Here is a 17,159-nt window from a genome sequence, read left to right on the forward strand (position 1 = left end):
CCCTTTAACAACATCGTGATCTAGCATATCATTAAACATATTAATTCATGAACATGTCCAGCAACTTCCAAGGTCAAAAACGGCAACCAAACGTCCAACATCCTGATGCAGGACAAGTCCGTTTTTTCATAGTAATGTTTTTGCTACTCCAGAGTGGTTTCTTAGGTTTTTTTTACGTTTTCTAGTCCTCTCTAGCATGCAAAATTCAACAATTTCATAAAGTTCAGTCAGTCCAGATTCTGTTTCATTGAGAATTACTATAATGGTACTGTATACAGCACTCAAAGGAATTCAGAGCATGACTATTAAACTCATCTTTGACAGTCCATGCAACACAGTCCAGGTTTGAGTCGAGTCCGTAGCTCACACACACACACACACTCTCAGCTATCAGAAAGAGCATCTTACCTTCTTGGAGAAATTCTTAAGCGGCGATTTAACACAGTTTCCCATAGTAAAGTCCCTTCTGCTAATTTTGCGCGCTTGAGAGTTAATGCGGCCGCATGCGCGCGTGTGCATGCATCCACATGTCTCCATGCATGGATTACAGATGGTGAGATGAGGTCTGCAGGCTTATCTTCTATGAGAGATGGATTTTAGGGGAAGGATGTAGATGAGCCAGGGGTGGCGATGCAGGACGTCAAGGTGACAGGAAGGGAGGAGAGAAGAAGTGGATGAAGGGATCAGGAAAAGGAGACATGTGTCTCAGTGTGAAGGGCTGCTCAGAAGAGAAAAGCCAAGATTGCTTGTTCACTTGCTTGCACTATCTCTCGCTCTCTCCCTTTCACCCTCCCTTCTTTTCCCCCACTCTCTCTTCCCCTCATTTCCCTCCCTCTTTCTCTCTCTCCCTCACTCTCAGCTGCTCAGTTTTAAAACCGTCCATCCAAACAAGGCGAAAACAGACAAAGAGGCTCGCACGGACGAGCGTATCACCTTCCCCCGAGCAAGATGCTGAAGACACTAATCCAAAAACACACACACACTCGCGAGCATGCGTGTACGAACACAGTCGATTACACACATAAGGATGTTGGGCTACAGAGCTAAAAATACACACACTTGTAGTCGTGCGCCCAGCTACGAGGGGCAGTGTTCAGATCAAACACCGGACGTCAAAACAAAAAAAACGCATGTGAAAAGGTGTGGTTGATGCGCCAAGGCTGCCAAAATGCAGAGCACCGGCCGAAGGCCACGGCAGGTTATTAGGGGACAACAGGAAGCCCTTCCCAGAATTCACCTGCTGATCTGGCACTCGCCCACTGAACCTGATGGTTTCCTGTTCAGGCCACTCTCGCCTCACACTCTCTCATTGTACTCTGTGTTCATAGGAAACAAGAAAAATTACAAAATTAGACCTTTATCCTTAAATGATGCTCCAGACAGCAGTGAGATTAAATGGAGAATTCCTGCTATGCCACTAAAGTCTGCAGGCCATGTACTGGTGGTAAATTATTACATATTTTAGGTGGATGTAATTAAGTGGTATTTTGTTCAACCACTAGAAATTTATGATATCTAATATTAGCCAATATATTGATTATTAGCTTCAAATTGTAAGTAATTATCAGTTATCTGTATCGCCAAAATGTGCATACCCTATCAAAAATGATAGTGATGTTTATTTGGACATGATGCATGCATTGTTTTAGCATATGGGTCCTAAAGTAATTATGCAAAGCAAGTGACAGCATAAACACGTCCAGCATTGCAAAACAAGCATCTGATTAGTTTTTTTGAAATCTTTAAAATCTTTATATATGCCTTGTTATAACACACTGTCTGATGTGTATGATTGGCTTAAAATTTCAATTAATTTGGTATCTGAGAGTATTAAAAATGATACAACCCTTAGTATAATAATTGAAGATGTACATGAATGCAAGAGCGTTAAAACAAAGCCATTGTTATAAATTCTGTTTAAATAAAGAATTTTGGAAGGCACAATATGTACGATTTTTGGATTAAAATATCCAAAAACCACTAGAACAATGTTATATATTTTGTGTACTTACATTATGCCAAATGTTTTCAAGAATATTTAAATCCAGAGAAATAAGCAATTTTAAACAGGACAAGGACTGTGTCCGTGCGTCGAGCATCAATGACATCATACCCGCGTGACCCTCGATTTTATTTTGTAGAAACCATGGAAACACCAAAGACGCTTTAATATATTGTGTGTTTTATTAGACAGGTGAGCAACTGTTTGAAGACATTCATCGACAGAAAACGAATCATTGTTATATAGCTCAACATAGTCAGTCTAATTGTTTAAATCTGGTTTTCTTGATTGACTGAGTACGAGTTTTACCATGTCTAATATCAATCTAGCTCACTGCAGTGTCAAGTGTCTCATAGTAGCTGCCGAGCGAACACACAGTCAGTCCTTCCAGAAAAATGCGGCTTTTTTTGTGATTGTTGCGGGCAAAAATCCTTGATTAAGCGGCACGTTTTCTTAAAAAATGCGATGAAAAATGCGGGATATTTATGCAATTTTATGCGATAAAATTGCGGGAACTTGCAAAAACTGCGGTTTGATGAGAAAGAGAAAAAAAGCACTACATCACAGAAAGTGCTGGAATATTTAAGTTCTCATCTTGTTTTATTGAAGACCTTAATAATGGCTCAAATTTACAAAACATTTAGTCAATCAAGTTCTGTAGCTTTACAAAAGGAATATGCTACAACTTCTGAAAAAATTAATAAATAACTTCCTGTTTTACAAATGTCGCTATACAAAACAGACATTTGAGTGCTTCCAATGCACAAAGTGCAATCTCTTAAATGGTTAGTTCACCTAAAAATGAAAATTCTGTCATTAATGACTTCCCTTTATGTTGTTGGACACAAATTAAGATATTTTAGTTGAATTCCGATGGCTCAGAAAGGCCTCCATTGGCACAATGTACACTCTCAAGACCCATAAAAGGTAGCCAACTAAAGACGTCGTTACAAAGTCCATCTCACTACAGTGGTTCTACAATAACTTTATGAAGCGACGATAATAGTTATTGTGTGCAAAAATAAATAAATAACGACTAATATAGTGATGACTGATTTCAAAACACAGCATCATGATGCTATGAATCATCGAGTCGATTCATGATTCGGATCGCGTGTCAAACTGCTGAAATACGTGACTTTGGCGATCCAACCCGCTGAATCGACTCATTGATTCATAACGCTTCAAACCGCTGAATCAACTCATTGATTCATAACGCTTCAAACCGCTGAATCGACTCATTGATTCATAACGCTTCAAAGCTTCATGATGCTGTGTTTTGAAATCAGTCAGCACACAGGGAAACTGCTTTGCTCTTTTGCTGTTATTTTTGTTGGCCAATGGGAGTTTGTGCTTCATCATGGTTTCACCGGTATCTATGGTTTCTCCACGGGGTTTGAAGCTTTTCGATGACGTTCGCGCCGGGTAATCACGTCACTTCAAAACGTTCCCATGGCAATAGGCGGAAATGGCGGCTCTTGTGTGAAGTAAACGAAAATTTTTCAACTTTCTGCTAATATATATGACTTTTTTTGCAACGAAAATGCGGGGATTATGAAATCATGATAGCCCGCATATTTTGCACGCGGAAAATGGCAATTTATGCGGCGAAAGTGCGGCGTATTTGAAAAAATGCGGCCCCCGCATGAATATGCGGACTTTGGCTGATTATGCGTTAAATCACGCGATCGCATAATCGCGTTTTTCTGGAGGGACTGCACAGTGTCATTATAACATAACTTTCAACACACTCAAATGTGTCAAATATGATAAAACAGTACTGCGTTACCCCACATACGCATAACCAAAAGAAGCGGAAGCAGCGACTGCGCCATAATAAAAGCTCCACTGCTCTGGAGCTGTGTGTCGCGCTTGTCTCTCATTAGCAATCTCTCCAGTGGCCTCATTCCACTCCAACAGCTTTCAGCCCCACCCGGCTTCATACTACAGTAACGTTAATAAACTTTTCATACATTAGCTCATTCATGAATATGATTTCTGCAAGAGTCCCGTCCACCAGTTGTAGAGGTGAAGACAACAACTCCCACTTCCGCGAAATCAAGGCATCATCAAGCTATGCCTTTGTTTTGAATAAGCGACCTCTAGTGGCGAAAACTACATATTGTGCCTTTAATTTTCTTTTCTTTCTTTGTTTCGCGAGTTCACACATACAAATAAATCGGATAGATTAAGTTGGTAAACGTATTTGGCGTGCTGTCCGGGGAGAGGGCTCTGAGCTTGGTAATTGGCCCGAACGCAGAGTAACCCTCTTATTGAAATCCCACACTTTCCTACTATATACACTGTAAAAAAAGTATATGATCATTAAGCTATAACAGCATATGTTTTTACATTGCTTCAACTCATCAAAATTAGTTTTTATAAATTATACAAGATTCAACCCATTCCAAGTCAGTTTAAAGGTGTCATGAATTGGCTTTTTTTATTGTTTAATACTGTTGTCTGAGGTCAACTAATGACGTTTGCAGGGTTTTTACATTCAGAAACATCATAATGAATAAGTAATGGGCTATTTTCTGCCTTGGTTTTGAGGCTCTCTGAAAAACGGTCGGTTTTGATGGTGTGCCACACTGAAGACTTGGAAGTAAACGCCCACGGCTAGGATTGGATAAGATTTGCATATTTAATGAGTTTCCGTTCCCCTGTCAGTACACGTGAGGAATTGTTTTGAAAGCGTCTGGAGAAACGTTCACAGGGCTCGAAAAATATATTTATGATTCATCTCTCATCCACCCGCGATTGATTGGAATGTTATTTCTGTATCATTTCGCCCGATCAGTGAATATAACCGTGAACCGTACACACACACACACGTGCGCGTGCGCGCACAAGAAAGGAATGTTATTTCACTACAGCCCGCCGGCAGACCGGTGATACGTTTTGGTAGCCAGTCTGAAAAACACATAGCCCCGGGACTTTGGGCTTTGTGAGCTGGCATTACAAGTCTGAGTCTGATCACGAATGAACCAATAACACCTTCTCCAGCCTGTGACAGCGTGCTAAGGTATGTAATCAATAGATATCAAACGATCTGTAACAATGCAATACTAACACATATAAAAAACATGTTTTACTCACATAAGTGTGTTGCACCATTCCTTTCGGATCCAATATAGAAGGCACATCATTGTGTTTTAATCTCAATAGGTCTGCAAATCCAGACTCGACCTGTATCTTGTTTACAATCGATTCCGCGGTGAAATGAAGCGAACAAACGCGCAATGTCTTACGCACGTGAGCTGGAACCGGCATGTTTATTGCTCAGTAGCGCGACCCGTTTAGCTCCACGAGTCGGTGGGCGGACTTGAGGCGGTGCTTCTGCGTCCTATTACGTCAATGGTTGACATATTGTGAGAGCTCTCGTTTTCGGGGCCTGATGTCTATAAAAGCTTTTCTTTGACTAACAAGGACGTTTTCAGCTCTGAAACTTACAGGACATTCTTATATCACGATGAACTTTTATATACCAAAGGCTCAAAGGAAAGTTGATTTCTCAATTCATCACCCCTTTAATGTAATTTAAGTTGAAATGACTTTAAAAAGTTGATTGTACTTAAAAATGTATTGTTTCCGGGAAGATTCTGAAGTGTGCATCTGATGGACACTTTACTATCCCATGAGGCCACGGGAGAGGATTTGTGAATGGCAGTGAAGTGATGCAAAAGGACACCGGTAGGTCACATGATAATGACAAAATGGCGAACGTACTATGTAGAATATACTTTTTTAGAGGTCGCAAAGTAATTACTTATTCAAAATAATTACTTACTCAAGAGAGTATGCGATTTTGGATGCAGCCATCATGTTTTCAGCGCTAAAAAAACACTCTTCTTCATCATGTGGTTATTATTTGATTAAATCACTGCTGCTTTGATCACTACTGCCCCCTTTTTACTGGCTGTAATAGCACAACATTAACTGCGTCATGCAGCAATGATTTTTGTAAATAAGGTGCGTTCTATAATGAGCCTAATGTTTGCTCTCGAAATAATGATAATTTTTATACTTATGCATGCAGTGATATTTTAGATACATGTTTTTGTATATGGTTAAACTGTATGTAAGTGAACTGTTTAGCGAATGTAAGTTAGTAAATGTGTAAAAATACTTTTATCATTTAATTTTTCTTAAGGAACTTTATGAGAAACATCAGTTCAATAGGAACTGAGACATCCATATTCTCCTGGATCCATCAATATCTCTGTTGTATGCACATTTAACCTTCCCGATTAATTCTCAGCTGATCTTTTTGGTTTACTCATGTATGGCTTATCTCTTGCTCTCTTTCTCTCTCTGTCGGTGAGGATGATTCATCTAGTTGAAGCCAGCCTCTTCACCGGAGGCTCATTGTGAACTTCAGAACACATCAGAAATCAGAGCCAGGCGCCGTCCACTCTCATAACGTCAACTCAGCAAGAGAACACGCACCAGCAGCGCAGAAACACACTCGCGCACACACTCGCACATATCCATACATGCTCAGACCGGCTCTTGAACTGTCGTAAACGCATAACTGTGCGTCCAGGTATACATAAATCATCCGCTCACGGTGATTTAAGTCACCTTTCCACTACTGTAATGCTTACAGCAGTATGTCGACGTTAAATAAACAGATATGATTTAGTGCTCTGCGTACGTCACAAATTGTTTAGCCGGTGTTACTGTACGCGCTATGTGTACAATATTTCAGTGACATCAATCACATTTTTTTATGCAGAGCTGCTTTTCACTTATTAAACAATTATCAGTCACAGTGTGACAATCTGACTGATAAAATCAACTTTCAGAAAACATTTTGTGATAAAATTGTGGTGTTTAATATGATTTGGTTCATTTAAAATGTGTTTCATTTCAATTAAATTTTAATGGTGGTTTAAACTGAATAAAAACACCTCAATGAGTATTAAGGTGGGAATGATGTTCCCATAATATTATGTCCTATTATTGTGTTGGTCCCCATTTTGCTGCTAAAACAGCCCTGACCCGTCGAGGCATGGACTCCATTAGATCCCTGATGAAGGTGTGCTGTGGTATCTGGCACCAAGATGCTAGCAGCAGACCCTTTAATTCCTGTAAGTTGTGAGGTGGGGCCTCCATGGATCGGACTTGTTTGTTCAGGCAGTCCACTTGCTGCCTAATATATCCCACCCATCAGATTTCATTTTAATTTTTTATTCAATAATACTATTTAGGTTTAATTTATTTCTACTTCAATTAGATATTTTATTTAGTTTAAGTTATTCATTTCCAGTTGGTAATTTTAATGCTACTTTAAATAAAATTTTTGTTTAGTTTGTTTAGTCATCTAATATTTATATTTTATTTTATTTAAGCTTTATTTCAATTAACAAAAATGTTTTTACTAGTTTTATTTCATGATAACCATATTCCATTGTGACAAATACATTTGAAATAGTATCAACAATATAATTTAACTTTTCTTATGAGATTATTTATTTGATCGGACAGTCAAGATTTAAGATATTTCATACAAAATTGATCTAAAACTAGAAAATAATAGAATCAATTTCCAAGATCAAGGGACAATGTATTGACATGATGAAATCCAGCAAAATAAAAAAATAATGTTTTGCTAACGTTCCCATTAAGTTATGAAAATATTATTTAGGAATGTTCTCTGAAATGTTTTAAAAATGTTTTTTATTGGTTATGCAAACGTTAAAGGAACATTCCATTTAGTAAACATTATGGGATTGTTACTTTGGAATGTTCTGAACATTCTGAAACAAATAAAGATTGTTTTTTTTATGTTAGATGGATGATAATTGGCTAATGACCTTAATTTTTGTTTCATACACTGCAAAAAAAAAAAAAACATTATTATACTGGTATTTTTTCTTGTTTTTCAGTACAAATTTAATAAAGCAAGGAAAAAAGATTTTTTTTCTTATCCCATTGGCAGATATATTTTGTTGTTTTAAGCAAAAACAATTTTCAAAGAAAATGTATTGTAAATAAATAAAAAAAATCATCTTCTCAAGTAAATATATGTTAATCTAATAATGTTTAGATATTTATATTGGAAAACAAGACAAAAATACCAAGTTAATTAATCATTGTTTTGCAGTGTTATGAACATTTTATGCATGGCTTAGAATATATTGCAATGCTGTCACTTATGATTTATAACTTGCGTTTGTGTTGTACCTCATTTGTTGCTTTGGATAAGTGTCTGCTAAGTGAATACATGTTGAATGTACTTTATGCTGTTGAATGACATACATTTTTTCATTTTTTTTTTCATTTAGCAGATAAGTAAGAAAAACAAACCCATGACCTTGATGATGCTGGCGTCACGCTTTTGCATTTGAGCTCCAGGAACTCGAGCGTTCGAGCCACGCATGCACAAAACGGATCATTCTGACAGCAATGTTAATAAGTACTTCTTCATTTTAACCAAGACTGGAGGTCATGGATAATCCTGTTGGACACGGCGACTGGCTGCCAGAGAGACAGGAAGATGAGCAGAAAGGTTCATGTTCATCTCTAGTGCGCTGACGGCATATGAGCTTCCTGCTCCGTCTTACACAAACACACACAAAGAAAGAAACATCTCTGACCTTTCAGCCAAACACAATCGAAGTGAGATTATAAAATATCCTGGTTCTTCCAAGCTTTATAATGAGAGTGAATGGTACCTTAGATTTTGAAGCCCAAAAAAGTGCATCCATCCATTATAAAAGTAATCCATATGGATCCATGGTGTTAATAAAGGCCTTCTAAAGCCAAGCAATGCGTTTTTGTTAGAAAAATGTCCATATTAAAACTTTATAAACTATAATAACTGGCTTCTGGTAACGGCCGTCCACGAGTCAAGTTCCGGCAGAAGAGTGACCTCTGACCTGACACATGGCGTAAGATGTAAGATGTAGGAGTAGCGTAAGCTTAGGTGAGAGTAGACACCTCTCATGGTTCAAACAAATAGAGCTGGGCAACAAACTCAAGCTCCTCTTCTATTATATCAAAATCCTCACATTTAATAATTCTCTAAATTGTGACTGGTGTTTTGCTTTGCTCTATCCTCTACTCATTTCGAGTTCGTCAATACGTCATGCATCGGGTCAGAGGAACTAGACTCGTGTACGGCCATTACCGGAAGCCAGAGATGATAGTTTATAAAGGTATAAATATGGATATTTTTCTTACAAAACTACGTCGCTTCGCTTCAGAAGGCCTTCATTAAAGGGATAGTTCACCCTCAAGCCATCCTAGGTGTATATGACTCCTACGTCACGCTTTTTTCTTAAGTTAAATACGGAAGGTGGTATGGCGGAAGCTAGATATGGATATTAAATGTTAAATATGGATATTTTTCATATACAAACCCATTGATTTGCTTCGGAAGGCGTTTAATTAACCCCCCGGGGCTGTGTGGATTACTTTTAGAATGGATGGATGCACTTTTTTGGGCTGCAAATTTTGGGCTGCTAGGATATTATTTAATATAACTCTGATTGTATTCGTCTGAAAGAAGAAAGTCATATACACCTAGGATGGCTTGAGGGGGAGTACATTATGGGATCATTTTCATTTTTGGGTGAACTATTCCTTTAAATATATCATGAAAATCATGAATATACTGATAACTAGATTTTAACATTATCTGAAGAAAATATGAGAGCTAAATCTGCTGGAAAGTATTGAATAGGTTATTCGCTTTAATACACATTTTATTTGGTTTCTCTAAAGGGAGACGGATTTATGCGCAGAATTAGATATTACTCTTGAAATATTCATTCACCTTCTTTTAAGAGCATCAAAAATGTAGCAGCTCTTCAGAAGTGTTGTTCTTTTCCACATCCGAATGCTTCATTAGCTCTGGTTTCACTCTGTCTTTCTCTCCGCTTGACCTTTCGCGCTCACCTGCCGTACCCGAGTGTCAATTACTCACCTCGGGTAACCAGCAACGTGTCGGGTGGCGCTGTGTTTTGATGTTATGAAGACTTGTCCTAAAAACAAATAGATGTTCCTAGTAAATGTTTTATAAAAGCACCCGAATGCATGTTTCCTTACCACAGGAAAGAAAAATCCCAAATGGGATCTTTTTAATATTGCAAGAATTTCACATAGTGAGCAATAAGACTAAATGGAACGCAATGGAGACTTTTAGTTTTGTCATCATTTGCTCAATTTAACATCTTTTCAAACTCATAGAACACAAAAGGGGAAATTTAGCAAAATGTCTCTGCTCTTCTCCATACAATGACAGTGAATGGGGACAAAAAGTATGACAAAAGCACCATAAAATGGCTTTTTTGTTTTATGCTCCAAGTCTTTTGCACGTTCGGTTTGGTGTCAAAATGACAATACACTTGAGAATCAATGACATGTGATGTCAAACCTACCATGATTTGAGTGTAGTGTATAAATAGCACACAAGCACACTTTTTAAAACAATATCATTTTTTGGAGCTTGACAGCCCCCATGCAGATTGTGGCGTTGCAGATAATATCTGAGAATATTATTTTATATTATTCATTTTTCCAAGTTCAAATGATCTGAGCTGCTTTCCAAATTATTTTTGTATATGCCCTATACTTACACTGCATTTTGACAATTGCGTAATTTGTCTATTTTGGGGTGAATATCACAAAATGAGTCGTGAACAAAATCAAACGGAAAAAATTAAATCAAGCTGTACCTATGTACCATTTGGGTGTTTACAAACAGTGATGATGTGTTTTGCTGGCGAAGCCTAACTGGTCAAGTCAAGTCACCTTTATTTATATAGCGCGTTTTACAATGCCAATTGTTTCAAAGCAGCTTCACAGTGTTAAACAGGAAAATAATGCAACAGAATTTGATTCGGCTGTACAGCCACTCTGGAGAAAACGGTGATGTCATCCAGCTCATTTCAATTATCATATAGTGACAATGAGGGCAGATCAGTAATATAGTTGAAAATTTTGTTGAAAATGTTTTGTCCCCCAACTGAACAAGCCAAGCCAAAGACGACAGTGGCAAGGAACCAAAACTCCATCAGGTGGCATAATGGAGAAAAATAATCCGAGGGAGAAACCAGGCTCAGTCAGGGTGCCAGTTCTCCTCTGGTGAACTGGTGGCAGAAAGTGACAGTTCTGCAGTAGCAGACTATGGAAGCAACAGAATAAAAGAAGGTCATTCATATCTCACAATTCTGAGAACAAAAATTCTGAACATGAACACACAATTGCATGTTAAAAAGTCCAAATTACTCATAAACTTGCATAGGTATAAACTTGCAATTATGAGGAAAAAGTCAGAATTGCATGATAAAAATGTTATAGGTTGTAAGACCGCATGAATTCGCTCCAAGGATCGGTAGCAAACCGCGGTGAAGGCCGCACGCGTTCAGTGTTTCAGCTGGAAGAATGGATTTGATTATAATATTCTTTATCTGACTCCATTTATCATAGTTGTCGCATTTAGAAGAGAATGCCAACCGGTTGTTTGATCATTTATATTTGATAGTTAATCATACATTTAATCATTCCGTTTTAACCCTTTGTTGCAATTATACCGTTCCACATTGGAGATAGTTAATAATTACAGATTAATTCAGAAAGGATCAAAAATGTAACAATTTATTAACAATCAAGTAAATGTAAAATGTCAATTACATAATAGACAGAAATCTCTTCTAAAAGGAAACACAAATTCTAGTTATGGTAACTTAAAATAGTTTCAAATAGATGTAAACATAAACCTTTAATTATTCTCAGTAGGCCTCTGCCTAGAATGTTACCTGTGAGATAGAGAGAGAGAGAGAGAGAGAGAGAGAGAGAGAGAGAGAGAGAGAGAGAGAGAGAGAGAGAGAGCTAAAGAACAGCTCTCTCCAGAGAAAGCCAGAGAATCCAAAAGAGAGCGAGCTACAGTTGAAATCCTCTTTTATCCTCTTCCCTGATGTCACCAAATTAAAATCTGACTCTTTCAAAACTGACCAATCAGACCAAACCATAAGACGTTTGAAAGTAACCAATCAGACAAAACTTCCCCCATTGAATCAAAGGTGTAAAAACCTGTTTGCCATCCAGCCATTATTTTGTTCTTCTAACTCCAACTGCCCCTTCTGATGGCGTTAAGGGGGAGGGGGTTGAGTCAATTTCAATATCTTGATCACGACGATGGCTACTAACAGCAAAGCAGATGATTTTGTTCTATTTCAAATATCTTTGATTATTTTCCACCTTACAAGGTTTATACACTGGGGCAAAAAAGTATTTAGTCAGCCACCAATTGTGCAAGTTCTCCCACTTAAAAAGATGAGAGAGGCCTGTAATGTTCATCATAGGTACACTTCAACTATGAGAGACAGAGTGAGAAAAAAAATCCAGAAAATCACATTGTCTGATTTTTAAAGAATTTATTTGCAAATTATGGTGGAAAATAAGTATTTGGTCACCTACAAAAAAAGCAAGATTTCTGGCTTTCACAGACCTGTAAATTCTTCTTTAAGAGGCTCCTCTGTCCTCCACTTGTTACCTGTATTAATGGCACCTGTTTGAACTCGTTATCAGTATAAAAGACACCGGTCCACAACCTCAAACAGTCAGACTCCAAACTCCACTATGGCCAAGACCAAAGAGCTGTCAAAGGACACCAGAAACAAAATTGTAGACCTGCACCAGGCTGGGAAGACTGAATCTGCAATAGGTAAGCAGCTTGGTGTGAAGAAATCAACTGTGGGAGTAATTATAAGAAAATGGAAGACATACAAGACCACTGATAATCTCCCTCGATCTGGGGCTCCACGCAAGATCTCACCCCGTGGGGTCAAAATGATCACAAGAACGGTGAGCAAAAAGCCAGAACCACACGGGGGGACCTAGTGAATGACCTGCAGAGAGCTGGGACCAACGTAAAAAAGGCTGTCATCAGTAACACACTACGCCGCTTGGGACTCAAATCCTGCAGTGCCAGACGTGTCCCCCTGCTTGAGCCAGTACATGTCCGGGCCCGTCTGAAGTTTGCAAGAGAGCATTTGGATGATCCAGAAGAGGATTGGGAGAATGTCATATGGTCAGATGAAACCAAAATAGAACTTTTTGGTAAAAACTGTGTTTGGAGGAGAAAGAATGCTGAGCTGCATCCAAAGAACACCATACCTACTGTGAAGCATGGGGGTGGAAACATCATGCTTTGGGGCTGTTTTTCTGCAAAGGGGCCAGGACGATTGATCCAAGTAAAGGAAAGAATGAATGGGGCCATGTATCGTGAGATTTTGCATAAAAACCTCCTTCCATCAGCAAGGGCACTGAAGATGAAACGTGGCTGGGTCTTTCAGCATGACAATGATCCCAAACACACCGCCCGGGCATCGAAGGAGTGGCTTCGTAAGAAGCATTTCAAGGTCCTGGAGTGGCCTAGCCAGTCTCCTGATCTCAACCCCAAGAAAATCTTTGAAGGGAGTTGAAAATCCGTGTTGCCCAGCGACAGCCCCAAAACATCACTGCTCTAGAGGAGATCTGCAAGGAGGAATGGGCCAAACTACCAGGAACAGTGTGTAAAAACCTTGTGGAGACTTACAGAAAACGTTTCACCTCTGTCATTGCCAACAAAGGGTATATAACAAAGTATTGAGATTAACTTTTGTTACTTATTTTCCACCATAATTTGCAAAGAAATTCTTTAAAAATCATGTGCTTTTCTGGATTTTTTTTTTCACATTCTGTCTCTCATAGTTGAAGTGTACCTATGATGAAAATTACAGGCCTCTCTCATCTTTTTAAGTGGGAGAACTAGGGCTAGAAGTAGGGCTAATACTTATGCCCTCTATAAACTACAGTATAATGTTGATCTATTGTTTACATAAAATTCATCCTTTAAAGGGGACATATTATGCCCCTTTTCATCATACCATCTCTGGTGTCCTCTGAATATGTCTGTGAAGTTTCAGCTCAAAATACCTCCCAGATCATGTATTATTGCTTGTCAAATTTTCCCCTATTTGGGTGTGAGCAAAAACGTGCCATTTTTGTGTGTGTCCCTTTAAATGCAAATGAGCTGCTGCTCCCTGCCTCCCTTCCAGCTGCTTCTTTACACAAGCTTTGGATACTCCATCAACAACAAAACGAATCTCACTCAGCCTAAATGTCAGAAATAACCAGTTGTGGAGGGCAGAACCGGAACCGGAACCGGAGTCGGACACAGATGACACTTTCTGAATGGTTAGTAGATACATTTATGTAACGTTAGTTGTTGTTGAGTTACATTGATTCAACTCATCGACTAGCATTTACTGTCACGTTAATCTATAAATTGTTGTAGAGATGCTTGTGTGGGAACGTAACTCGTCTGTCACTTGACTATACAATGCATAATAAATGTGTGTTTATGAATTACGCAGACGGTGAGCGTTTTCGAGATAAAACTAACAAGATAGCTCTAGTCTCTGTGAGTACAGCCAGAGATTATAGTAACTTTAGCCGTAAAGCTCATTCAGAAAGGACATTTTTCAGAAAGGAACATCCAACAACAGAACATTTGTAATGTTTTTTTGCCTCAGATATTGTAATACTCTATAGCTGATACAGTGAGTAAACAGAAATGGCTGTCTCTGTGTTCTCACTCAGGGGTGTGTCTATGCTAAAAGGGCAGGGTTTCCATACTCTTATGTAGGAGTAGGGAGAATCTGAAACAGCATGTTAAGAGAGATTGATAATGATGTATTGGGTGGATTCTTACCATTATAGGCTGGTTGTTCACACACATCTGTGTTCAAACACCTTATAAAAGTGAATTTTGCATAATATGCCCCCTTTAATATGCAGGTTTCATCAGCCCAGTCTGTTCATTTAATGACTTACAAGCATAAACGTCTGTGTTCTGCTTTAAAGAGCATCTTCGACAGTGGTATTCTATAAAAATGAAGACCATCTTTTTTTTGCTTTCAGATTTTGACATCCCAAGGCACAACAAGACATTTTCCCTCTTATTCCGTGGATCTTGCACATTTCCTTCCACCTATTGCTGTTTTTCTGCCACCACAATGTGCGTGCAGCTGTAGTGACGTAACTGTGAAATCTACTCCCAAATTGCCCTATAGGACCATTAAGATTTTGTAGCATTAAATTTAGTTGAATTTTAATGAATGGTATTATTTTTGTATGTTTTTCTATCATAAATGTATTTTATTAAAAATATTTTAAATAATTGTATGATTTCATCTTTTTCTTCTGATTTTCAGGTGAAATATGACCTGAACATCCTCACGATCACCTTTTTATTTCTCCTGAGGTGAAATCTCCATGCATGAAATCTCCTGAACAATCAAGCTCTGAGTAATAACATGTTCCTCCGGGATGTGCCGAGAAAGGAATTTCAAGGTCTATTCTCGAATACACAGACTGAGAAAGGCTTAGAAATTCTGCATTTCCTCCCCTGCAATCCATGGGCGAATAAAAAAAACACACACTGGCTTCTATAAATAGCACAGACTTTGAGATTGTATGGAAGACAGAAATGACGTGGAATTTACGACACAGCGTGTATCGCTTTCACATATCCTGTTTTTGCTCATCTATTTAAGCCTGGTTCTTTCAACTAGCCCTCCGTTTGCCTTCCGCCCTCCCTCTTGTTCTGTATCCCCCCCCCCCTCAGACCCTTGCAAGGTCGGTGTGACCCAAGTGGGATGGAGAGGGAGGGCGGGAGCGACTGAATGCTCCGGAAAAAGCCCAAAGAATGAACGCAAATGGAGCCAAGAGAGTGAGAGGAAGAGCTAAAGTGGTTCTGCATCACCTGCCTCCAAACATTGAGTGTTGTGTCTTTCTTATATAATACATAAAGGTCTCTCACGCTTCCCCTTTTTCTTCGTCCTTGCTCCTTAATATCCTCATCTCCAACATGTTTGGATCTAACAGGGAGGAAAGATGCAAGCGACTTGACAAAGAGTGACAGAATGTTATTTAGTCAGAAGCAGCGGCGTATCTCTGACTCCAGCCAGAGAGCCTGAGACGGGCAGCCCCTGCTGGCAGAGCACGGGCATCGATCTGAAATCTCACTGTGAAAACAATGATGCATAAAATTGTGCTTTTGATGTACGCAGCACATCTCCAAAAGCGGGTTAGTGGAATAATTCGGTGTTAGTGAACGCAAGTCAGGTCAAGTTATGCCAGCATTAGGATATTAATCTCTTCTGAGAGAGTGAGAGAGTGAGAGAGAGGGGGGGGGGGGGGGGGGGGGGGGGGGTAGTTGTGAGCAGAAGCACAAGTCTTCTGCGACACACAGCGGCTGAAAAGAATCTGACAAGGGCACTCAGGTTAATAAATGCTGTAAAATATATATTGCTCATATGTCAAATAATGAATCAACTAATGTTAGCAAATGAGACCTTATTGTAAAGTGTTAAAGGGATAGTTCACCCAAAAATGTAAATTCTGTCTAAATGTAAAATCGCCGTTATATTTTGAAGAATATTGGCAACATTGGCAATATCGGCACCCATTGACTTCCATAGTAGGGAAAAAAATACTATAGAAGTCAATGGCTACCGTCAACTGACTGGTTACCAATTTTCTACAAAATATCTTCTCGTGTTCAACAGAAGAAAGAAACTCATACAGGTTTGGAACAACATGAGGGTGAGTAAATGATGATGAAATGTTCAGTTTTTGGGGAACTATCCCTTTAAAGTATCCCTTGAAAGGAAATCAGTGAGGGCACACATTTGTTACATTGAAAAATAAATCTGAAATTTTTTCTTTAAAAAAAAAAAGGAAAATGGTGAATATTGCACACTATAGAGCCTGTAGTAAAATAAGTTGTTATGGTAAAGTAAAACAAAAGTCATTTTCAGCTGTATGCCATATCAATCAGCAACAATAAACCTACTTCTAGAAATGTTATTTTATCCACAAGAGTATAATAGTAGCTACAATTCAATAGATTATATTATGGAAATGTTTGGAATATGTAGGTCAATATCATGGACATCACTAGGCCCTTTTTAGGGGGGCTGTCCAGCTCCCCTAAAAAAAATTTGTGATTAACCTTTCAAACATATGAAACTGGCGGGAGGCTTCGGCTTCGTCCCGTCTTTTAATCTGCATTAATCAGTGTGTTCTTCAATCCGCTGTGGCGGCGAATAGAGCGCACGCCAGAAGCAGAGGTGTGTGCGTTGATCTGAGCCTCATTGGT

General features: G+C 38.8%; 1 protein-coding gene across 4 annotated transcripts in view; it reads right to left on the reverse strand.

Moving 5' to 3' along the window:
- The window catches only part of cabp1b (calcium binding protein 1b), a 52,018-nt gene that overhangs the window by 20,267 nt on the left and 14,592 nt on the right, over positions 1 to 17,159 (reverse strand). The window contains exon 1 of one of the 4 annotated variants that reach the window (XM_079804199.1): positions 409 to 962. The exons of 2 other annotated variants lie outside the window; for them this stretch is intronic. In XM_079804199.1, the coding sequence (XP_079660325.1) occupies positions 409 to 537 (129 nt within the window). In that variant the 5' untranslated portion in view covers positions 538 to 962. Of the gene's footprint in view, positions 1 to 408; positions 963 to 17,159 lie in introns of those variants that run through there. One more of the 4 variants, XM_079804198.1, reaches the window with a different exon arrangement.

This window comes from Gobio gobio, assembly GCF_949357685.1.
Source record: "Gobio gobio genome assembly, chromosome: 22".
Lineage (NCBI taxonomy): Eukaryota > Metazoa > Chordata > Actinopteri > Cypriniformes > Gobionidae > Gobio > Gobio gobio.